We start from the raw sequence: 26,168 nt of genomic DNA on the forward strand, positions 1-26,168 counted from the left end.
GGGCAGTAAGGGCAGTAAGGGCAGTAAGGGCAGTAAGGGCAGTAAGGGCAGTAAGGGCAGTAAGGGCAGTAAGGGCAGTAAGGGCAGTAAGGACAGTAAGGGCAGTAAGGCAGTAAGGGCAGTAAGGGCAGTAAGGGCAGTAAGGCAGTAAGGGCAGTAAGGGCAGTAAGGGCAGTAAGGCAGTAAGGGCAGTAAGGGCAGTAAGGGCAGTAAGGGCAGTAAGGGCAGTTAGGGCAGTAAGGGCAGTAAGGGCAGTAAGGTAAGAAGCTGCAATGGCGACTGCGGATGAATTTTTTAGATGCAGAGCCTGAGAACAGAAGCTGAGGTATTGATTTATTGATGCCGCGGGGATGAGAGGGATGGAGAGGAATAATGAGGGATGGAGAGGGATGGTGAGGAATAGAAAGGGATGGATAGAGGGTGATGGGGATGGGGAGAAATGAAAAGGAATGAAGTGATACATAGATCAATTCAGAGGTTTGTAGAGGAATGGAGAAGGATGGAAAGGAAAGGAGAGCTATTAAGCGTAATGGAGACGGCTGTAGCGGGATTAATAGAAATTGAGAGTAATATATAGAAATTAATGGATTAATTTATAGGATTATATAGGATTAATAGATAGGAATTTATAGGATTATATAAAATTATAGGATATTATATAGGATTAATAGAATGGAGCATGATAGAAAGGGATGGAGAGGTATGAGGTGGAATGGAGGAGTTTGAAGAAGAATGGAGAAGTATGGAAAGGAACGAAGAGGGATGGAGAGGCAGTAAGCGTAATGGAGAGGGTGGAGCGGGATGAAAAGGAATGAAGAGGGCTGGAAGAATGAAGACAAATCGATGTGAGCAAATAAAGATGGAGTAGCAAAGAAAGCAAGATAAGGATTTTAAGTAGAGGAATTTCGAAGTTGAAACAAGGGTAAAGTGAGACAGGAATGGAGATGAAGGAAGTGAAGGAGGATGTGAGACAGGAATGGAGATGAAGGAAGTGAAGGAGGATGTGAGACAGGAATGGAGATAAAGGAAGTGAAGGAGGATGTGAGACAGGAATGGAGATGAAGGAAGTGAAGGAGGATGTGAGACAGGAATGGAGATGAAGGAAGAGAAGGAGGATGTGAGACAGGAATGGAGATGAAGGAAGAGAAGGAGGATGTGAGACAGGAATGGAGATGAAGGAAGAGAAGGAGGATGTGAGACAGGAATGGAGATGAAGGAAGAGAAGGAGGATGTGAGACAGGAATGGAGATGAAGGAAGAGAAGGAGGATGTGAGACAGGAATGGAGATGAAGGAAGAGAAGGAGGATGTGAGACAGGAATGGAGATGAAGGAAGAGAAGGAGGATGTGAGACAGGAATGGAGATGAAGGAAGAGAAGGAGGATGTGAGACAGGAATGGAGATGAAGGAAGAGAAGGAGGATGTGAGACAGGAATGGAGATGAAGGAAGAGAAGGAGGATGTGAGACAGGAATGGAGATGAAGGAAGAGAAGGAGGATGTGAGACAGGAATGGAGATGAAGGAAGAGAAGGAGGATGTGAGACAGGAATGGAGATGAAGGAAGAGAAGGAGGATGTGAGACAGGAATGGAGATGAAGGAAGAGAAGGAGGATGTGAGACAGGAATGGAGATGAAGGAAGAGAAGGAGGATGTGAGACAGGAATGGAGATGAAGGAAGAGAAGGAGGATGTGAGACAGGAATGGAGATGAAGGAAGAGAAGGAGGATGTGAGACAGGAATGGAGATGAAGGAAGAGAAGGAGGATGTGAGACAGGAATGGAGATGAAGGAAGAGAAGGAGGATGTGAGACAGGAATGGAGATGAAGGAAGAGAAGGAGGATGTGAGACAGGAATGGAGATGAAGGAAGAGAAGGAGGATGTGAGACAGGAATGGAGATGAAGGAAGAGAAGGAGGATGTGAGACAGGAATGGAGATGAAGGAAGAGAAGGAGGATGTGAGACAGGAATGGAGATGAAGGAAGAGAAGGAGGATGTGAGACAGGAATGGAGATGAAGGAAGAGAAGGAGGATGTGAGACAGGAATGGAGATGAAGGAAGAGAAGGAGGATGTGAGACAGGAATGGAGATGAAGGAAGAGAAGGAGGATGTGAGACAGGAATGGAGATGAAGGAAGAGAAGGAGGATGTGAGACAGGAATGGAGATGAAGGAAGAGAAGGAGGATGTGAGACAGGAATGGAGATGAAGGAAGAGAAGGAGGATGTGAGACAGGAATGGAGANTGTGTGTGTGTGTGTGTGTGTGTGTGTGTGTGTTGTATGGGCTGTGTAGGTTGTTTGGGTTGCATGGGCTGTTTAGACTGCATGAGCTGTGTAGGCTGTGTAGGTTGTTTGGGTTGCATGGGCTGTTTAGACTGCATGAGCTGTGTAGGCTGTTTGGGTTGTGTGGGCTGCAGAAGGTAGGACTGTGTAGCATGTGTATGCTGAATATCTTGACCTACGCTTTGTTTGTATCCCATCCTTCTTTCTCTCTCTCTCTCTTATTGAGTTTATTTCATCTTATTATATGTCATTGGTTTTTATTATTATATTTATTACTTTATTATATTAATATTATTATATTATTATATATTAACACTCCAGGACTTGTCACTGCAGACTGTGCGCGTAATTCAAATCCTGGTGTCAGCTTCCGTGGAGTTTGCGCCCAATGCTACAGCTCAGCCGCTAGACTCAGGGTGCAGAACTATAATAAACATTGTGTCCAGCATCATGCCCAGCATTGTGCCCAGCATTGTGACCAGCATTATATCCTGTATCATGCCCAGCATTATGTAGAATATCATGCCCAGAATCATGCCCAGCATCATGCCCAGCATCATGCCCAGCCGTCGCCCAGCTTTATTATTGCGTAGAATTTCTTCACTTGTTTCCTCTTGATAATGAATTGTTTCAGGCTATTTCGGTAAATATTAAAGATTTAAATAATTTGTAGGTTTCTTATTGGCATGGTCGTCCATTTACAAGCTGGCCGCCAATGATTCACATGTTTTTTTTGTATCAAGTTAACTGGACGGTTATTTCAAACGAAGTTATAAGAGTTTTTTTAATTATGAATATCCAATGAGGATTTTAAGACGCCGTGTAATTTAAATTCATATTTTTGACTACAGATCTTGTGACCCAAGGTTTATTTCTCTTGGGGTAATAAAACTTAATTTATTTTGGTGTTATTGACACAGTGTTATTAGTCACTAGCCTTTTTGCTCTAAAATTGTCAGACTTAACATTTTTTGCTATGAGCACCAGGCTCTATATGAGCACCAGGCTCTCTATAATCACCAGGCTCTCTATGAGCACCAGGCTCTATATGAGCACCAGGCTCTCTATGAGCACCAGGCTCTCTATGAGCACCAGGCTCTATATGAGCACCAGGCTCTCTATGAGCACCAGGCTCTCTATGAGCACTAGCCTCTCTATGAGCACTAGCCTCTCTATGAGCACCAGCCTCTCTATGAGCACCAGGCTCTCTATGAGCACCAGCCTCTCTATGAGCACCAGGCTCTCTATGAGCACCAGGCTCTCTATGAGCACCAGGCTCTCAATAATTTTACTCCAGTTTACTCGTCTTTTATTGTAAAAAATGTAACATCGATGAGTCACCGGAAGTGCAGTAAAATATGAGGGAAGCTGAGGTCGGCTGGCGAGGGAAGCCATGAGAGTGAGGGAGACGAGAGTGAGGGTTGGGGGCCTAAGCAGGGGAAAATGGGAGTTGGAGGGGAGCTTGGCATAAGTTAGGCATAGAGGGATGACTAGAGTGAGGGTATAGTCTTATTACGGACAGAGTGAGGGTATAGTCGTATTATGGACAGAGTGAGGGTATAGTGTTATTATGGACAGAGTGAGGGTATAGTCTTATTATGGACAGAGTGAGGGTATAGTGGTATTATGGACAGAGTGAAGGTATAGTCTTATTATGGACTGAGTGAGGGTATAGTCGTATTATGGACGGAGTGAGGGTATAGTCTTATTATGGACAGAGTGAAGGTATAGTCGTATTACGGACAGAGTGAGGGTATAGTGGTATTATGGACAGAGTGAGGGTATAGTCGTATTACGGACAGAGTGAGGGTTAGAGAGAGGATCAGAGTGAGGATAAGAGTTAGAATTAGAGTGAGGGGAAAAATGATGGACAGATGTAGGGTCAGAGGGACGTAGAGTGAGGGCGTCATGCTAGTCACGAGATGACGACTGAGATGAGAGTAGAGGGTTAGGGTGAGGGGAAGTGAGGGTAGAGGGGGGAACTGACCACACCCTCTGCCACACCCAACTCATCTGGTTGCCTCAGCCACATCTCTGGTGCTGCAGTCACACATCCACACAACACACATCCACACAACACACATCCACACAACACACATCCACACAACACACATCCACACAACACACATCCACACAACACACATCCATACATTCACACACAACACATATACACACAATACGCATCCACACAACACACATCCATACATCCACACACAACACACATCCATACATCCACACACAACACACATATCAACACACAACACACATCCACACAACACACATGCATACATAAACATACAACACACAACATACATCCACACAACACACATTCATACATCCACACATCAACACACAACACACATCAACACAACACAAATCAACACACAACACACACATCAACACACAACACACATCAACACAACACACATCAACACAACACACATCCACACACACAACACACAACACACACATCAACACACAACACACATCAACACAACACACATCAACACACAACACACAACACACATCAACACAACACACATCAACACAACACACAACACACACATCAACACACAACACACATTGACACAACACACATCAACACACAACACACAACACACATCAACACAACACACATCAACACACAACACACATCAACACACAACACACATCAACACACAACACACATCAACACACAACACACATCAACACACAACACACATCAACACACAACACACATCAACACACAACACACATCCTCACACAACACACATCTTACCATGCAAATATACATCCATACAATTACACTCGCACACAATAACAGCTGCACAATAACAACAGCAGCGGTAACGGCTAGAGCAATAACATCTGCTGCAATATTTATAATACTAATAATTTGTTTCTTAACACGTAAAAGAAACAAAAGCTGCTGCTCCTGCAACATCAATTTAAGCTGCTGCATCAATAAAATAAGCAGCAATAGTTTATTGAATAGCAATAAAAAAATCACTAACAATAGTTAAAGCCAAACCAATAGGAACAAAAACAATAATTTACGCAATAACAAATAAAGCAGATGCAAGAACAACAGTTTAACGGCAGCAACGATAAGAATAACAGCAACAACAGTATTATGCACAGCAGCAATAACAACAATAACAGCAGCAACAGTATTATGCACAGCAGCAATAACAACAATAACAGCAGCAACAGTATTATGCACAGCAGCAATAACAACAATAACAGCAGCAACAGTATTATGCACAGCAGCAATAACAACAATAACAGCAGCAACAGTATTATGCACAGCAGCAATAACAACAATAACAGCAGCAACAGTATTATGCACAGCAGCAATAACAACAATAACAGCAGCAACAGTATTATGCACAGCAGCAATAACAACAATAACAGCAGCAACAGTATTATGCACAGCAGCAATAACAACAATAACAGCAGCAACAGTATTATGCACAGCAGCAATAACAACAATAACAGCAGCAACAGTATTATGCACAGCAGCAATAACAACAATAACAGCAGCAACAGTATTATGCACAGCAGCAATAACAACAATAACAGCAGCAACAGTATTATGCACAGCAGCAATAACAACAATAACAGCAGCAACAGTATTATGCACAGCAGCAATAACAACAATAACAGCAGCAACAGTATTATGCACAGCAGCAATAACAACAATAACAGCAGCAACAGTATTATGCACAGCAGCAATAACAACAATAACAGCAGCAACAGTATTATGCACAGCAGCAATAACAACAATAACAGCAGCAACAGTATTATGCACAGCAGCAATAACAACAATAACAGCAGCAACAGTATTATGCACAGCAGCAATAACAACAATAACAGCAGCAACAGTATTATGCACAGCAGCAATAACAACAATAACAGCAGCAACAGTATTATGCACAGCAGCAATAACAACAATAACAGCAGCAACAGTATTATGCACAGCAGCAATAACAACAATAACAGCAGCAACAGTATTATGCACAGCAGCAATAACAACAATAACAGCAGCAACAGTATTATGCACAGCAGCAATAACAACAATAACAGCAGCAACAGTATTATGCACAGCAGCAATAACAACAATAACAGCAGCAACAGTATTATGCACAGCAGCAATAACAACAATAACAGCAGCAACAGTATTATGCACAGCAGCAATAACAACAATNGTGTAGCAGTAGCGCTGCTCTCACAGTCGTGCCCTCAGCCCTCGCAGCTCTCAGTCTGGCGCGCGGCGCCGTGGAGGTTGGATGTGTGCCTCTCGAGATCCGTGCTCGCTGCCCTCGCTCTGCGTCCGTCGTGTTATTGCGACACTGGAAATAATTCAGTAAAATAAATATTTTTCTCTCTGCATCTCACTTTAATATTTTTCAATTTATAATCTATAACATTTTTGCACAAAAATACTGTGCGGCTCCGACGGTAGCATTTCGTTATCGAATATTTGTCTTGATTGGATTTTGGTAACACTAACCATTAGGACTATATGCTAGTTGTTATAAATTAAAATGTGTTCAATCATTGTATGTAAGTTGCACTTTTTTGGCAAACTATGCTACCAAAATATCAATATTAATTATAACTTTGGCACCTACACAATAGAAATTTGTATCTTTTCACCTGCCCTTAAATTCCAGTTCTTAATATACATCATATCTTCTTTAAAATTCTTTTAGTTTGTTAAAAAATTAGAAAATTTCTCCAAGTTTTCTCTATGTTTCATATCCCTTCCATCTTGAGATAAATATATTGTGGAGCTCAGGTCCATAAACTTCTGACACTCAATTGTTGATGTGAGTTGTTCATGATGAAACAACAGAGAAGCAAAATCAACAGGCAGCAAAAATCATCAAATTTTATATTGAGAACAGCAAATGCAACAACGCCATGTGATAATAATATAACTCTCGATAAACCAGCAGTTAAGAAGCACTTTAAAAATAATATACGTTTAAAAATTACTTTTTAAAGACAACACTTCAAAAGAATCCAGTGTCTCCAATCTTACAGATGTACAATGAATTTCTCATTTAATTTTTGAATATAAAAAAAATTAATTTTTCAATTTTTTAATATATAATTTTTTAATATATAAATTTTTCCAAAATTATTTATTCTATTAATTGATTCATGCATTGCTTCTGACTTTGCACATGTGTGCAAAATTTCAGATCAATTAGACAGGTAAAAGTGTGTCAAATATCAGTTATAAGATTTGCAGCTGACAAAATTATTTTTTCAATTTTTTTAATATTGAAAAAAAAATTTTTAATTTTAAAATCATTTATTTTGACATTTGATTCATGCATTGTCTCCAACTTTACACGAGTGTGCAAAATTTCAGATCGATAGGATAAGTAGAAGTGTGTTAAATTTCGATTACAAGATTTGTAGCAGAGAGACAGACAGACAGACAAACAAACAAACAAACAAGAAGTGAAGTTAAAGAGAAGTGTTGTAATGAATTCTAATTTGAATATTTTACTCCATACTACACAGATTCAATAAAATTTTCCAAGGAATCAAAATGAAATTGAATACTTTAAATCCACTCGTTTGCATTCGAAAATAATTTGAATTTACCACATAAAATATTAGTACGACATTTCTTTTTTACTAAAGCAATATGATATTATCGGCGATGAAGGGAATTTTACATCATTTTACATACGTTTGAAAATGAAGAAAATGTTAGTGATCCGACGTAAAGGTGAGTTATTTCTGCGCATTTTCATTAAAATATATTCGTATGAACAAATGTGCTTGTCATGACATGTTAAAACGAAATGCGGGCTATGATGCAGACTCGACATTTTTTTCATGAATGATTATATTTGCATATAAATTCAATGGTACTTGAATCTCAGTGCACCGATATTTACGTGCATGCACCTAATTGTGCATTTAGATTTGAATGCATTCACACCCCAGTGCATCTACAGCCATTACTTGTCTGTACGCTGCATTCAAACGGCCATGCAGGCATTCACTAGGCAGGACTTGCATTTAAATGCATTTTAGTTAATTTACGTGCATCAATCTACGTGAATTTATCTGCATTTACGTGCATCTACGTGCATCTACGTGCATCTATGAGCATTTACGTGCATTCTCATGTTTACAAGCTTAATTTTCTTCTATTGCATCATGTGACACGACGCTCGTCTAGCGTGGTGTGGTAATGTTTAGCATGACGTGTGGTGATGTTTAGCGTGACGTGTGGTGATGTTTAGCATGACGTGTGGTGATGTTTAGCATGACGTGTGGTATGACGTGTGGTGATGTTTAGCCTGACGCGTGGTGATGTTTAGCGTGACATGTGGTGATGTTTAGCATGACGTGTGGTGATGTTTAGCATGACGTGTGGTGTTGTTTAGCTTGACGCGTGGTGATGTACGTTTAGCATGACGTGTGGTAATGTTTAGTGTGACGTGTGGTGATGTTTAGCGTGACGATGTTGATGTTGGTGACATCAACTCGATGTTTTCAATTCTTTAAAAAATTTTATCCCTATAGAAACAAATAAATAGCGAATTTATTTGTATTACTTTTAATCGAGAGAAAATTATCAGTAAGTAAACGTGCAAATAATTTTTGTTTCGTGATCAATTTCATGTAGCAATTTGTGATAACAAAACCTTGAAAAATAAGCGATGTAAAGATAAATTTAATGATTATAAAAATATAGTGTGGGTTGTTTCAGCTGACATTAATCGGTTATTTGAGTTTATATTGGTTTATACATGAGCGAGGATAAATTTAATAATTATAAAAATATAGTTTGGTTGTTTCAGCTGACATTGATCGGTTATTTGAGTTTATATTGGTTTATTCATGATAGTTATATCGACCAATAGCAGAACTATTGGTTCCTCGGTAGAGATAATATTGATTGTCTCTGATATGGCGTGGCTCCCCATGGTAATTACCAGGTCATTAAGCGATGTATCTGTGATCGCGCAGGTGTCCCGGCAGCTGAAGCCTCGCAGCTCGCGACTACGCTCGAAAAATATCAATTTTGCCACCACTCCGCATGATAAAATCAAGAAATTTACATCGAGTGGTAAAAAAACCTCTACCCTGCGTGGGAACCTCAAGAATTCCATTCCTAGATCTTCCCCAAAAAAACCTGGTCTACAGAAAAAAATCGTGGGGAACGTTACAAAATCAGGATCGAAGAAAGCGGATGTCCGGAGCAGAGAAGTTTCTATTTCGGTTACCCATCGAAAGTTTTCTGATGCGCATAGAAAACGGCGAGCTGCGAAGAACAACAGAACCTGCATCCATACAACTGCTCAGGTTCTTAAGAACGACTCTAATTCAATGAAGCTCAAAGATTCTTCAATGAAGCTCAAAGATTCTTCAATGAAGTTCAAAAAAGAAGAGGAAGAAGAAACTTTCGGTGACGTAGAGTCCATGTTGGAAGAGGGCGTACCAAAAGGAAACAAAAAATTTAAAGGTAAGTTTTTTGCTTAACGTATTTGTAATTTTGAGAGGATTTTTCATTTCGTTTATTATACAATTAATAATTTCGTGATGTTGCTCGAAACGGAGGGCTGAGAATAGACCATTTTAAACTTATTGCAGTTTAGACATCTTGCTTGCAAGTTTCCGTTAATTGCGAAGTAATTCTAATGACTAATTGTGTATTAGTCATACTTATATTCCAGATGATATTCGGATGATATTATACAAGTGCATGTGTGAATGTGTGTGTGTGTCTGTGTGTAATACGTGTGCATCTATTTTAGTGTTCATTCATCTGATTCACTCGATGATGCACGCTATATTCGCGCATCCTGTCGTCACGTGGTATATGAACATCCAGCCTTAAATCCGGCGCCGTTTATAAGTGTGATGTTCCGACCCATCTTCGTGCATAGTGTGGTGCGAGATCACTTCACACTAACCTTAAATCTTATGCATGATGACCAATAGTGATATTATCTGCCTTCAAATGTTGTACGCGGCCACTTTAATTCCTATACGATGACCATAAATGATATTCTATGTCTATAAATGTTTCACAAGACCTTAAATCCTGTCCTGTGACCATAAATGTCATGCGATTGCCATAGTTGTTTATTATACGGTGACCATAAATGTTATACGTTGGTCGTAAGTCCTGTACAATGGCCGTAAATGCAATACGGCAACCATACCATGCATGCTGACCTATGATATACGGTGACGGTAGTATATACTATACACGGTTGACTCAAACCATTAAGCCGGTTCAAGGACCACGAAAGAAGCAATACAAACCTACACGGTTAACGTAAATCAGTAGCCATAAAAATGACCTATGATATACGGTGACCGTTGATACTATAAGGTAAACCATTAAACCAGTTCGAGGATCACGAAAGAAGCTTTACAAACCTCATAAATCATTGTTTACCATGACATTTTCCACCTACAAACACGTCTCTGCTTTACCATGGCATTCTCGCACGGGTCGAATAAATTATGAAATAAATGAAATTATTAATAAATTATTCGACGATATGGTCGACTAAATTACGGCCTCATCGTTACTGCGGATCCTATATGAACGTAACCAGCGATCCGACTTCGCTTTATTGCTAGTGATAGTCACGGTAATCCCGGAGCCTATCAAGGATCTCCGCTAGAGGATCTCCTTCCGATCCCTGATCCTTCCGGTGTTCTAGTGACCTCTGCGTAGCGCCTCGCATTTACGCAGAACTTGGCTGGCTGCGTTCAGACGCTGAGTGAAGCTTCTGCAACCACTCATTTACCCCATCACTGACCCATTTAACTCATCACTGACCCATTTAACTCATCACTGACCCATTTAACCCATCACTGACCATGATGACTTCACGTGATGACTTTCGTGACTTCACGTTTTCGTCGACGAGAAAATGCGCTCTCTGTCACTCACTGCAGTGAGTACTGATCGTATATTTTTTTTCGCCTTTCAATAGCCCAAATCAGCGCTCCAGCTATAGATGTTGACTTCAAAACTCTTTCTATAGTCCAAAGTTGTGGCAATTAATAAGTTCAACCACACAATAATGGCTTATGCATAATAAGCAATGACTTCTTAACTCCGGGATCAATGTCCCCAGACCCTGGGCATAATTGCTGGGCATCCCCACACGTCGGGGCCTCGTGGGGCGCGCGCTGCTTTGTGACGTCGCGAGCGTGACGTCATCGTCGTATCCTGGATACACGTGCTCGTGCATGCTAAGATACCTTATTTATATATTGTATCTATAGGCGATCATTTAAATTTAGTAGATGAACTTTTAATGGCTAAGATACCTTATTTATATATTATATTCATATTATATTATATAAATAAGATACCTTATTTATATATTATATTTGTAGGCGATCATTTATATTTAGAAGAGGAACTTTTATTGGCTAAGCTGCCTTATATGTATATATTTTATTTTGTAGGCGATCAATTAAATTTAGTATACAAACTTTTAATGGCTAAACCGCCTTATTTATATATACTTTATTTTGTGAGCGATTTTTACAACACTTCTCTTTAACTCCACTTCTTGTTTGTTTGTCTTCTACAAATCTTATAATCAATATTTAACACACTTCTACCTTTCCAATCGATCTGAAATTTCGCACACTTGCGTAAAGTTGGAGACAATATATGAATCAATTGACGGAATAAATAATTTTGAACATTTTTTTTATTTTTTATTTTATAGATAAAATGTAAAAATTAATTTTTTTAATATTTGATAATAAAATTAAAAATTCATTGTACATGTGTAACATCAGAGACGCTGGATTCATTAGAAGTGTTGTCTTTAAAAAGTAATTTTTAAACGCATATTATTTAAATTTAGTTGAGAAAATTTTAATGGCTAATTAAGCTGCCTTATTTATACATATTTATTTTATTTTGTGGTTGATCATTTAAATTCAGTAGAGGAACTTCTGTCTTATTTATATATATATTTTATTTTATTTTTTTTTATGCAAGTTTGATTGAAGACCAGAGCATGCTTTTTATTAACAATCTTCTTGTTCGTTTTTTCAATGAGTCGAACCAAATTTCTTGCTGGCGTCGGGAGATCAGACATCATATAGGCATCACGACATCATATAGGCATCATGACATCATATAGGCGTCATGACATCATATAGGCATCATGACATCATATAGGCATCACATCATATATGCATCACGATTAGTAATGTTCAATGAATAATTTAGTTGCATTTGTTCAATCTCTTGTATAATTGATAAATTCAATGATTATGTTTCAAATTAAATCAATCTGTTCAATTTCAGGTCCAAACTATTTTCTTTCTTGCTCAATAGAATTTTACGCAAGTTCTTTTTTCGCGGTAAAAACTTTTTTTTATGTTAGGCGATTTATTAAACAGTTTTTACGTGCCGTCTTGCTAAATTCAGCAAAGTAAGTCGCGGGGATATTGCACCTTCCCTTGTATCCGCTGGCTGCTAATGTACATGCCTTGATCAAGAGGCTGCTTCTTTTTTTAGCAGTTTTCCTGTAGTTCTGTTGAGAACGTAACCATCATCCTGCTCGTTTCCTTCTCCCGCGCTTGCCATCTTGGAAGAAGAATCGGGTTGCAATCAACTGCCAGATGAAATAGCCCGCGAATTCAATGTATTAGCTATCATTTATATTCAGTATATGCTACCCTCTATTATTCTACTCAATTTGAAATGTGGATAATTAATAATGCAATTTAATTTCTTATATCCGGTTTCTGTAAATGGAAACTGAATTTTTCATGCAAATAATTTAGCGAAATTATCTTCAACTTGCTTGTCTCTCGTAAATGTTTATGGATTATGAGTCTAAATTATCGTAAATTTTCACTATCATAAATTATATCACAATTCCCAGCGAATAAAATTATCACAACCAATATGCAAAATATCTAATTTTATGTACAAGATAATTAAAAATCGAGACCAGAGGTATCTGGCATCTGTTACGTCCGTAGTATATAATGCAACGAGCTCGTGACGAGTGCGTCAGTAGTCACTGCATCCTTAGGTTGCGTGTGTGAAAGTTTCTTGCAGCTCGCCTGGTATCTTCTAGTCCCGTGCAGCGTGCACTGCAATCCATTTACGACAACCAATTTACGATGTTTAGAATAAACGTGAACGGAGAAAAATAACTGTTGATACAGGAAATTAAATCATTGTGCACTGTTGATTCTTTGGCTAAAAGCAACTAAGATAAATATATTAGCCACTGAGACTGAGCCTTTTGCGAATTTAGTCATCTAAAATTGAAAATATAATCACATTAATTTATGATTCAATGGTCAAAATCAGCATAGAAATATGGTGATTAGCAACGATCTCTACAAGCATAAAGTCTTCGGGTTCGTGCGTGATGCTCTCGACAAAAGTAAGTTGCTTTTAATTAAATTTCCGTTCGTATTTTGTGCATGTTGAAAGATCTAAGAAATGTTTAAACTTTCCGCTGCAATTTCACCTGCATGTCAAATTTATACTTATTAATATTTTTTATCTATTTAATTTGTTTAGGTTTTGAGCGACGTTGCGTGAAATCATAATAAAAAGAATAATAAACTATTTATCATATTTATAAAATATATGTGAAATTATGAGGCCAGCCAGGGGCTTCAAACTTCGCCATTATCCTAATAGGAATAGCCTAATACGCCGGCTCGTCAGGTTTGAGTCGTGAGACTAGGCCTAGCTAGGTATCTCTCGACTTCCTTGCTCTTGCATACCTATTTCATTATCTTATGGTAAGAAAACACTTTTAATTACTTTCTTTCACTCAACGTATTTGTTCCTGCCTACGAATACACTCGTGGGCATTAATGCATTTGAATACGCCCTGAATAATGATGTTAATGATACCGGTGATAGACTAAACGCGCTAGCCTGTGTGACCCCGTATATGATTAGGATTAGTCCGCGAGTCTGCATGTGCATGCTGCATGGACCTTATACGCGGTACCTTAAGATCCGCTTCATATTAAACATTTATTGCCACTCGCAACTTCACGATAAACTCTAATTCACATGAGTCATCATCTGCTGAACTCATTCTTCATCTGAACTTCAATGTTTTGTTGAATCGTATGAGTCTGCATCTACTTGTATGACTGAATTGTCAGCTTTTAAACTTTTTTTACGTATAGGAATAGAAACGCATTAATGTATCCGAATATATCGAGTTGAATGTTTAAATAAAGACACGAATGTAAGTCTCGAACGTATAGCCGTGTATGTACGCTTAGAATTTGATAAATTGACGTTCATGCGTATTAACCCTTTCGTCACGGATACATTTATACCGTCGTCAATGCTATTCGTACCTAGTGGTTTGGGATCGAGAAGTTACGTCAGTCACTTACGGGTAAGATATAAGACTATAAGTATATTAATTATGAAAATGAACACTTATGTATATTATGTGTTGGCACTTGTGTATGGGTGCCTATTATAATGTTAGGTATGGACATTCGTGCATAGAAACGTGTTTATTTTTGCATATTACGTATGAACTACGATTATCTGCATGCGCAAATCTGCCCCAAAATGTGTCGTCTGCCACCCGCGAAACGACCACGTACGTTATCGCTGCTCGGTTGACACTTGTTATCGATGATGCTGTCACTTTCTGTATTTATCTATTCTGGGGGCGATAGAAAAACTATTATCAGAATCTCCGTGTGTATAGCATATCGTTGCGTGTGGTGTTCACACATGGAAAACACTCCTCAGTCCTCAAACACACTGATCTATCGGGCGAACGTTGTACTTTCTCAGGGTGAACTGTCCTCGCTTGTGCTTGAGACGTTAATTGCGTTCATTTGATTAGTATTTTTCGAGTATACGATAATTTGGTATTTAAATAAGAGTTATTAAATTCTCTCGCGTTATACCTGATTTTTCTTGGACCGGCTTTCTTATTCGTTTGTTCAAGTTAAATGTTTTTAATTTTTCTTAGTTTTTTGTTCAATATTTTTCGTATTATTATCTTTATTTTTTCAGTTTACATGAAACTGATTTTGTGGTCCTCTTTACAGCAGATTTCTTACGCGTATGTTAAACTTGGACTCCTTAAGTAATCTTCTACCTTGATCTGCTAGCTCATGAACTGTAGGGGTAACGCGACACATTTTGTAGGGCAGCGCTACGTACATGCGCTATACAGGCTGCGCTAGAGTAGCGCTATACTGCGCTAGAGCAGCGCTATACTGCGCTACAGGCTGCGCTATACTGCGCTACAGGCTGCGCTATACTGCGCTACAGGCTGCGCTATACTGCGCTACAGGCTGCGCTAGAGCAGCGCTATCTGCGCTACAGCTAGGCAGCGCTATCTGCTCTACAGGCTGCGCTAGAGCAGCGCTATCTGCTCTACAGGCTGCGCTAGAGCAGCGCTATCTCTCACCAGCACATCAGGTGCCATATTGATGACTCCCTCTTTAATCTCACAGTTTTTATCACTTTATTGTCCCGTGATAATGAAATAGAACCCACTATAATCATCCCGAGTTTTTGACCTTATCAAAGTTTACGTATCTTCTCTTAGGCTTAATTAAGAATCTGTAGGGCGTTTAGGCCCAGCGTGCGATCAAGTGTAAGGTTCACACGGCAACTTCAATATAAACCGTGTTAGTAACTCGGGGCAGGACTCGTCTTTATTCTGCCGCAACCGTATTAACTTCTCAACAAATTACATAGCTGCTAACTGAAATGTTCTGAGAACCTTAACATCTACTGCTTGAATATTACTATGGGCCAGGGAAGTTTTAATGTTGGCCTATAGGGAAGTTTTAATACTTTACGCATTGCTGCACATTTTTGTGTAATAGAGTCTTAACTTTATTTTAGGATGCAAAATTTTATCTTTGTTCGGCAATTTCGCTGATTTAACTTTTTTCTGTAAGTTGCCTGGGTATTTTTTGATAAATGAAGTAAAACTAGTAAATCCCTAGAAAGGTACTACTTGTTTTACATGTAATTTGTACAATTATTTGGAAGTGGATTGCCGTGAATTGACCTGTTTGTTCTAGTATTTTTTTTTTATAAATTCCAACTAATATTAAGTTCTATAGTAAAAGTATATTTAGTTTCTATAAAATAAATTGTCCTATAAAAAATTTTGATCACAATTCTCTATATAATTTAAGGCAATATTGTTTGCGTTCCTCTTCAATTGTTGTATTTATCTCATGAATGTTTGCTTCCTTCTGCCCAGGAGACAACATGGCAACGTTCCCCAGAGAAGCCCTCACTCCCCCAGGCTCATCCCCCGTGTATCCCAGCACCTCGTTAAGCCCCTCATCATCCCCTACATCCCCCACTGGTCCCCCCACCCCCGACTCGGTGCATACAGCCCCCTCCGCCCTATCCACCGCATCCCCAAAAGTTGCGAACTCCGCCTTCTCTCCTCGCTCCGCCTGCGTCGACCCCTCGTCGTCTGCTGCAACTAAACTCGTCTGCCCCAGGCACTCCTGTGATGAACCTCCCAATGGCGACGAAGGCAGCGACGAGTGGGCGGACGTTGTTGCTCTAAATTGCGGACAACCTGCAACAGCGGAGGGCCACGATGGACTTGAAGATGATGAGGTGAGTAGCGAGTGTCTTGAGTTATCTGGCAGTGCAGTAGTGCCAGCGCAGTCGAGTAGAACGGCTGCTTGGCTCCCTGAGTGCCGTGACCGTGGTGTGTTGCAAGTGAGGAACCCTTTAACTTTGTCACCATTACAGGGCTATCGAAGTTTGGACTTGAATCTTGTTTAAGCTGAAACAATTTGTCATAATTTAATAGTGTGACGATTGGAATCTTAGATTCAAGCTCGATAGTTCACATAAATTTGAAGTTTGTACTTGGATCTTGTTTGCGCTGAAACAGTTGATCATAATTTAATAATGTACCAATTGGAATCTTCAATTCAAGCTCTTAGTTCCCATAAATTTGATTTGGTACAAAGAAATATATAATCCTAGTTATGAGCGAGTTCGATGTTATAGCCAAGACATCATATATGTTCGCCGCCGAACTGGAGTTGTTGCAATCGTCTTCAAATTTATTTTCAATATCCTAATTCGTACAAAAATCAAATATACTGTATTTGTTTCCTTATTGCGAGGAAGCATATTTTTATTTGTGGTGTTCAAGAAATGATGTTACCGCTGTCGTCTGCAAGTGATGTGTGCCCTTCTCTTCTGCCTAGCGCTGCCGCCATGTGCACATCTTTGGTCAGTTCAGCCCTTCATGCTCTCCTATATTATTCATCCTTTAATCCTACTATTCATCCTTTAATCCTACTATTCATCCTTTAATCCTACTATTCATCCTTTAATCCTACTATTCATCCTTTAATCCTACTATTCATCCTTTAATCCTACTATTCATCCTTTAATCCTACTATTCATCCTTTAATCCTACTATTCATCCTTTAATCCTACTATTCATCCTTTAATCCTACTATTCATCCTTTAATCCTACTATTCATCCTTTAATCCTATTATTCATCCTTTAATCCGATTATCCATCCTTTAATCCTATTATTCATCCTTTAATCCTATTATTCATCCTTTAATCCGATTATTCATCCTTTAATTCGATTATCCATCCTTTAATCCGATTATCCATCCTTTAATCCGATTATTCATCCTTTAATCCTATTATTCATCCTATAATCACAATCATTGGCATTGTTTACTCATCCGTATATCATATTAGCTTTCAACGCTGAATTCAACAGTTATTGGTCTAATGAATATTTTCATGATTTCTTCACTCAATATGTGTCTCGCAAGTTCTATCGAAAGCTGAGCCCATACTCAACAATGTGTATTATATTGCTTAGGGACATGTTTATGCTGTGGAAACATTCAAGTGGAAAAATGTTTCGGCTCTAAATTATCAAAACAATTTATATTAAAAATTTTAAGAAGTCAGTGAGATTGAAAGGAACGAACCAAACATCTAAACGACGTTGCATAGTCCATATATTTCCTGTACCGCATCCTTAATTCACTTCAATTCTTCGTTTGACTTACGCGATTTTCCTGGACGCCATCAAATTAAATCTTTAATATATTCTTCCACTATCGAAGTAATAGAAATGCTCTGGCATATACTAATAATAATGTATGTTAATTTTTATAAATGCCAATATTATTAACATATTTATATTACTAATAGTAATATCAATGCTCTATGTCTGCAGCCGTCACGATTTGTTGCTATTTAAACGACTTTATCCTCTGTTGAGAAGATTCAAATTGTTTATTATTTGAAATGCTCTCCACATGACAAATTGGTACAAATCTTCCATACGCTTTATAATAAATTTACAGCTCGCAATCGAATAAAATAAATTAACACGTGAAATTATTCGTATTAAGCGACTGTAGAAGGAACAATAAACTGAACATGGCAAGAGCGGCCGCGCGATTGCAATTTGCTGCAACATTAAAAAAATATAACTCAGTACTCACTGCAGTGAGTGACAGCTAGAGAGCGCATTTTCACGTTGACGAAAACGTGAAGTCATGGACGGACAGACGGACATGACGAGCACAATAGCGCCTTTTTTCCTGAAATGAGAAAATGCGCTAAAAACCGTCGCTTATTTCCTGCTATCGATTTTACCTAAAAGTTATCTCGTTCAGTACGAACTATATAACACTCTGTGGTCCATCGTTCACTTGTCCATGGGTTACATGTAGCCATGCAATAGAATGCTTCACATTCGATGTTATCTCGCAGGTTAATCCGATGATTACGGAGCTGTAACACACATCATCTCTTATCACTCGATGCTTGCTTCCTCGTAAATCACGCACACCTTTACCTCATGGATTGCAGCAATAAATCTCGGCGTAGAATTGCTATCCTCTCGGATTACATTAAGAATTTTTTCAGCGAATATAGCTGCGTGGGCTGGTATACGTTTGCCGTCACGCTGTCTTGTATCTTATCGGTCATTGATTGTGCGTAAAGTGATGAATATAAGACGGAATTAAGAGCTGACTCATCGGATTCTAGTGAATTATACCTACGAATACTAAACGCAATTTTCTCCAATGAAAATACTATGTGAGGATGACAGAATATTTATGAGAACATTTTAATCACATATATTTTTGATTTGTATTTACAAATAATGTTGGCTTTGAATAATCTTAGAGGATTTCTCATATTCTCATCTATTTCGAGCACGAGTTCTAATCGATGATGTTTTTTTGCGTGGACAGGAATGCGGTGAAGGAGGCCTAGCATGCAGCGTCTGTCGTAGATCTTTTCCATCGCAACAAGATTTCACCCGACACATCAGATCGCACAATCGAGTCATCGACCTATCGGACGGCAGTCGCATGTTCGAGTGTGGAATTTGCGGCAAGCAATTGAGCAGCAATAGTTCCTTGGACAGACACTTGCTGGTTCATTCCGGAGAACGGCCTTTCCGCTGCTATATTTGTGGTACCCACTTTACGACGAACGGAAACATGCATCGACATATCCGAGGTCATTACCGTTCCGGAGGTGGATCAGATACGGGTGATAGTGATGGAGGCTCTGATAACGGGACCAACTCGTGTCGGAAGAGACGAGTTGAGATGAACGAAGGCCCACAAACTAAACTACCAAAGCTCTGTGAATCCGATAACGACGATATCGACGTGCCAGCAAGTCCCGGTCCGAGGGAGCTTGAGGTGGATTTCAGGCGGATTAGTCCTGAACATCCAGTGGAGGAGAGACCTTGCGAAATATGTCATGAACGTCTCTCGTCCGTGCAAGAGTGGATTTTGCATATGAGGGAACACGCACCCCCGCCTTCCTCTTTCGCATCTTTGCCAAATCGCGACCCTCATCCCGCTCTACCCTTCCATTCAACAGCCCGAGATTTTAGTTTAACCAACATCCCTCCTCCGAGTCTCCTCCCTCACTCCGATCTAAGTCACGATGAACAATTCGCCAGAGATTATAGAGACATGAAACTCAACGGTCAGTATCCTTGCCGTTTGTGCAAAGAAGTTTTTTCTAACCTCCGCAAGCTCAAGTCTCATAATTTGGTGCACATGAACAACCCGCCTTACCGTTGCAATTTGTGCAACTTTTTTTCAAACGATAAGAATGCTCTGAAAGAGCACATGAAAGGCCACAAGGGAGATACGCCGTACGAGTGTCGGCTCTGTGGCTTAGCCTTCACAACCAAAGCTAACTGTGAACGACACATCAAGAATATTCACAGCAAGCAAACCAGGGATGAAATAAAAGAATGTATGTCGTACAACGCTCAAGAAGACAGCATGGAGACGTTCGAACGTTCGGTGGAGGCCGTTTGCCAAATTTGCAACATCGACTGCAAAAGTCGCTCTGTGTTAAGAGACCATGTGAGGTCATCCCACCCTGACGGAATCGATAAGCCTTATTCTTGCCGAATTTGCCGCTGTTCTTTCGTGAATCAAACCGATGGCGTTCGTCATGTCGTTCAAGCTCATCCAGAAGCCGTGTCATCTGGCACGCTCACCAGTTTCATCGAGAGACGCGGTCTTAGCGAACGTTCCAATGATCTCTCTTCTGTGGAATCTTTGTTAACCATTTCCAAGATACCCATCTCACTTGCTCCCGCTCGTTTGCAACCTCAACCAGACCATGTGACTATTACACCAACGGTGTCACACCTACAAACTATCCCTTCGGTTCTACCACCAACTATGCCTAGCATCGTCTCCTCAACTGAACCTCTCATACCTCCTCTAATATCTCTTAGACATCAGTTTGCTTCTGACCCTATAATATCAGACGATGCGCCTTTAGACTTGAGCATGAACAAAAAGGTCCCTAGCACCCGACCAGAAAATGAAATTCTTTCTTCATCTTCTCTACCATCAGAAGACAGGGCGGACAATACGGATGATGCAGATTCAAATCATTGTGAATACAAATCTCATTCTACAGCGGATATCCTCAAAGTCCCTAAGCATCCTTTGCAATCAATTATGTCTGGAAATCTTCCCATGGTTTTACAGCAATATCCATTTTGCATGCCACAATTTAATGAAATTTCTCCTGTTGCCTCTAATCTGGGAAGGTCGCTGTTGCAACTTCATGAAAGTATAAGACACGGGAACCTCCAACTACCTTCTGGTCCAAGTCTGATGTCTCCTGCTAACGGAAGCTTTCTATCCAATCCTTCTTGGCTACAAGTGATTGCCGCTCAAGCTGCTCGACAGCAAGAAGTGCACCGTACTCCCGTCTTGGAAAAAACGCCCTCCTCTGAGAATGAGGCGAGAGCTGAAAAAGAGCGGGTGGGACTAAGCACCGATGATGATGAAGTGCAGCACTTCACCATGAGGAACTCCGTATTGGTTAAAAAACCCAAGCAACGACGCTACAGAACCGAGAGACCATGGCGCTGCGATTTATGCGATAAAGGTTTCACCCTGCGATCCAACATGGAACGGCACATGAAACAACAGCATCCTGGTAACTGGCCACAGAAGTCCAGAAATTCTGTATATGGAGTATCGCGCGAGGATGGAAATTCAAATCCGTACGATATGAGCTCGAGTCACCAAACTGAAATTGGCAGCGAAGATGATTCAATCATCTTGGATGTCGACTCGAAACCCAACCGGGGCGAGGAAGAAGAAAGCAACTTAATAATAGACGACGATGTTGACAATGACTGCGATGAAGACGAAGAAGATGAAGACGAGGAAGACGAAAATGAAAATTTAACTCAACAAGGACCATCCCGAGACGAATCTACAGCAGATCTCGCCAGCGTTACGACACTTCTCTCTAAAGCCAACACGCAGAACTTTACGTTCCTACGAGATGAGGAAAGGGAAGAAGAAGAGCCACAAACAGGCGATGAAGATGACGACAGCAGCGGCATTGCTAGTCCTGACTGCAAGAAAAGCAGCGCATATTCCTCTGCGCCTCAGAAACAAAAGTGTCCGTATTGCGATAGAAAGTTTCCATGGTCTAGCTCTCTGGTGCGCCACATCCGAACGCACACGGGACAAAAACCTTACCTCTGCGACGTCTGCAATTATCCTTTCACGACCAAATCCAACTGTGACCGTCATTTGCTGCGTAAACACCCAGATTCCGTGCAAGCTCACACAGGTTACCGTCCGTACCGATGCGCTAGATGCCCCAACACGGCTTTCTCAAGCAACGAGTCGCTCAGGAAGCATGAGATGATTAAGCACAATCGTTCACCTCCCAAAGACGGCTATGCCAAGTACGACGACGCCCCGCTCTTACTGCCATCAGATTCCTCTTCTTCTCGGGAGTCTGTGTCTCCTGCTAGAGATAGCATCTCTGCGTATACATTCCAGTGTTTCGTCTGCGGCGAAGCACTACCCGCCAGCCGACATGATGCCATCTCCCATGTCTCCGAGAGACACCCTGAAATTTTCCGCGATGTCGTCATCCCTGATATCAGTTCCCTGATGCAACGAGACGATGCTGCTTCACTGTCCACCCACGCAGATACCGTGAGTTGTTCAATCCGTATCTTGATGTGTCAGTGTTATCAGTAGCTCATATCAGTGTCACATCGTTCTCAGTTCGTTCTGACATGGCCCATGTGTAAAGGCTGAGTCACGCTTAGGTTTCTTGTTTTTCTCGCTCGTAACGAAGGTTCACTGGGCATCCACGTCACAGTATTGATTAATGGGCAAATAACTGTCTTCTTAATTCAAAAAATTCCTGCTAATGAACTTATTATAAAATTTTTACAATTTATTGTGGCTTTTTGGAATTTTTTTTAACGTCATGATATTAAGGATGAGTATTAATTCGTTTCGTAATTAGCTTATTTAATCCAGCCTTCAATATTATTAAGAGAACACCAAATAATAATAAAAGTTCATCTCTCCAAAGCTGCTTTTTTTGTGCTTGCTATATATAAACTAGAGTTTAAAAACTCGACTCTCATCTTGTATATATTGAGTAAATGATGAAGGAATTGCTAAGTTACTCTGTATAATTTTGCTTGTGATTCACGATAACACAGTTTGTTGATGCGGACGTTGAGTCTGGAAACTTCGATGTTGAACAACTGAGTTGTGGGTAAAAATTGCAGAAAATTAAATTGACATATGACACTACACGGGATCATCAGTGATATACACGCGTCATCGCTTATCACTAATTGCATATCACTTGGACTGATAAGAACTATTCCACTTTAGACAGCAGATCTGCAGCCTATAGCGAAGCTCATTTTGGTTTTGCGTGTTAAATTTATAAATATACGATATTCTTTTAAGATAACTTGGAAGATATTACGACATTCCTGCATGGGGAATTGAAGACAACACGATACATTTTTATTTAGCATTACATCTAGTACATTACGGCAGTCATTGAATTATTAAGCTATAGACAATATGTACCTCATTTTGAGCACCACTTCGAGGACATTATTGAACTGAAGTAAATACGATTGTTTGTAAGAATGAAATTAAAAACAATACGACATTCTTTTTGAGTATATCAAACCGAAATTATCACAAAGGTCATTTTACTATAAGCATCTGATACAATAAAGAACTAGGTACGTATATCTGGTAGTTTCTTATTTCTCAGTTACATTTAAGGACAGTGCTTTTTATATTCATATTGTATTAGCTACACTTAACTTTCCATATCCCTGTTTATGTCCTGGGAAACGTTTGCTTGACGCTCTTTTGTTCATTTATTTGCTATATTTATATAACCTGTTCGCTTTGTCTGGCATGCGTGCCATTGAGGTGTAGTGATCTGTGCCATTTATGTGTAGTGATGTGTGGCATTGATGTGTAGTGATGTGTGGCATTGATGTGTAGTGATCTGTGGCATTGATGTGTAGTGATGTGTGGCATTGATGTGTAGTGATGTGTGGCATTGATGTGTAGTGATGTGTGCCATTGAGGTGTAGTGATCTGTGGCATTGATGTGTAGTGATGTGTGGCATTGATGTGTAGTGATGTGTGCCATTGAGGTGTAGTGATCTGTGGCATTATAGTGATGTGTGGCATTGATGTGTAGTGATGTGTGCCATTGATGTGTAGTGATCTGTGGCATTGATGTGTAGTGATGTGTGGCATTGATGTGTAGTGATCTGTGGCATTGATGTGTAGTGATCTGTGGCATTGATGTGTAGTGATCTGTGGCATTGATGTGTAGTGATGTGTGGCATTGATGTGTAGTGATCTCATTAAAATTTTGTTTTACAGCTGAACTGCCTGCTGTGTCTGCGACGACTACACACCCTGGACGAGCTCAAAACACACGTCACCCTCGAACACTCCCGCACACACTCCACTCCCCCCACCACACCCACAGCCTCATCCACACTCTGTACAACCACAGCCATCGTAACGCAATCCATTCCCCTGTGCAGCTCAAACCTTATCCTCACCTCGAACTTAACCTTATCCAACTCTACCGTCACCATGACACCCACGAACATTTCTATCAACCACTCAACACCTGTAACTCTAACGCCCGATATATCTCCGAACATAACACTTGTCCCAACGTCTCATCTAACACCGAGATCCCCAGTCGACGTTGCTCAAAGTTCCCCGGTGGCCGACGTAACGCTAACGCCCATCGCGTTGAACACTCATCGAGAGGATGGAATGTCCTCCGCGGGGGATGGAAATGCTAATGAAAGTCGGGAAATTCGCGCCACCATCACGGCCGCGCCCGTCGGGACCGCCGACGTCCGGACCACGGCCGACGTCTCCAGTTTACTGGACGTCCGTTGAGGCACGTGTTGAGGCACGTGTTAAGGCACGTCCGTTGAGGCACGTGTTGAGTGATTCTCACGATTTATTTCATGTCTGTTAAGAAGATTTTTTTTTCTGGGCGAAGAATTTTTAATCCATTAGAGACTATTTTCTGGCCATGACGTAATTGTGAGATGCGTGTAATGTCCATCGCTACGAGACTATCGTGTTAGCCTGACTTATCGATACCATCATCGTTGATATCGTTGTTGATATCATCATTGCTCGACCAGAGTCACTCAGTAGACTCGCTGCCGATAGACTGACATTGCCTCGTGTTTTTGTCTCGACTGAACTCATTCCTATCATAGTTCATACCTCACTAAATTCCAACCTCTTAGCAATTGCTTGTCATGTGCAGAAACAATTGCCCCTCACGGCGCCCAGTTTTTTATGTATTACAATTGTAATTTAAGTTAATTTTTAGGCAGTTTATTCTGCCGACGTGAGCCTCTTGCGCAACGCACCCAAAACCAGCACCAAAAAGAGATTTAATTTTTCTAGTTATCTTCTTATTATGTAATTATAATGATGATATAATAATATAAATTAGAATAATAATGATACCTACTTGATTATAATTTTAACTTCGGATTAATTATTTCATGATTGTTGCGTGTTTTTATTCGATTGTACATAATTAACAGTGAAGTAGTCTGATTCTGTAGTCTCTCATTATTTATTTGCTATTTCTTCTTTGCGTGTCGTTGATTAAACTAGTGTTCAATTATCCACGATTTTGGCAGTGCGGAATACGGACGACGTGTGAACCTTAACAAAATTTAGAGTCGCCCCAGCTTCTGGTAATCCATATCAGAAGCTGCCGCGTCTGTAAATTTTCACTGTGCTGAATCTTAACCTGAGATTGTCTTTATTAGCGCCGTCTTATCTTGGTAGTTTTAAGCGACTCAATCCTTTACCTGGTCATCGATAAATGCTTTATTCATTTACTTGTGGAAATTGATTGATCGCTTCACGCGATAAATGATGGATTTATTTCTTGTTTATGGATTACGAAATGAATCAATTCATTTTGTGCATTAACTACCAATTAAGTTCTTAATTGACCAGTTCATTGATTGATAAT

At 40.0% G+C, this 26,168-nt stretch overlaps 1 protein-coding gene across 4 annotated transcripts in view; it reads left to right on the plus strand.

The window, feature by feature from the left end:
• LOC108666692 (ras-responsive element-binding protein 1) overlaps positions 1 to 25,613 on the plus strand; it is a 41,560-nt gene extending 15,947 nt beyond the window's left edge. The window contains exons 2-5 of one of the 4 annotated variants that reach the window (XM_018153610.2): positions 9,280 to 9,775; positions 16,533 to 16,903; positions 19,541 to 22,798; positions 24,524 to 25,613. In XM_018153610.2, the coding sequence (XP_018009099.2) occupies positions 9,280 to 9,775; positions 16,533 to 16,903; positions 19,541 to 22,798; positions 24,524 to 25,060 (4,662 nt within the window). In that variant the 3' untranslated portion in view covers positions 25,061 to 25,613. Of the gene's footprint in view, positions 1 to 9,279; positions 9,776 to 13,334; positions 13,701 to 16,169; positions 16,217 to 16,532; positions 16,904 to 16,955; positions 17,534 to 19,540; positions 22,799 to 24,523 lie in introns of those variants that run through there. The other 3 variants (XM_047882457.1, XM_047882459.1, XM_047882468.1) reach the window with 3 other exon arrangements.
• Positions 25,614 to 26,168: the final 555 nt, after the last annotated feature.

The sequence above is a fragment of the Hyalella azteca genome, unplaced genomic scaffold (assembly GCF_000764305.2).
Source record: "Hyalella azteca isolate HAZT.00-mixed unplaced genomic scaffold, Hazt_2.0.2 contig1365, whole genome shotgun sequence".
Classification (NCBI taxonomy): Eukaryota; Metazoa; Arthropoda; class Malacostraca; order Amphipoda; family Hyalellidae; genus Hyalella; species Hyalella azteca.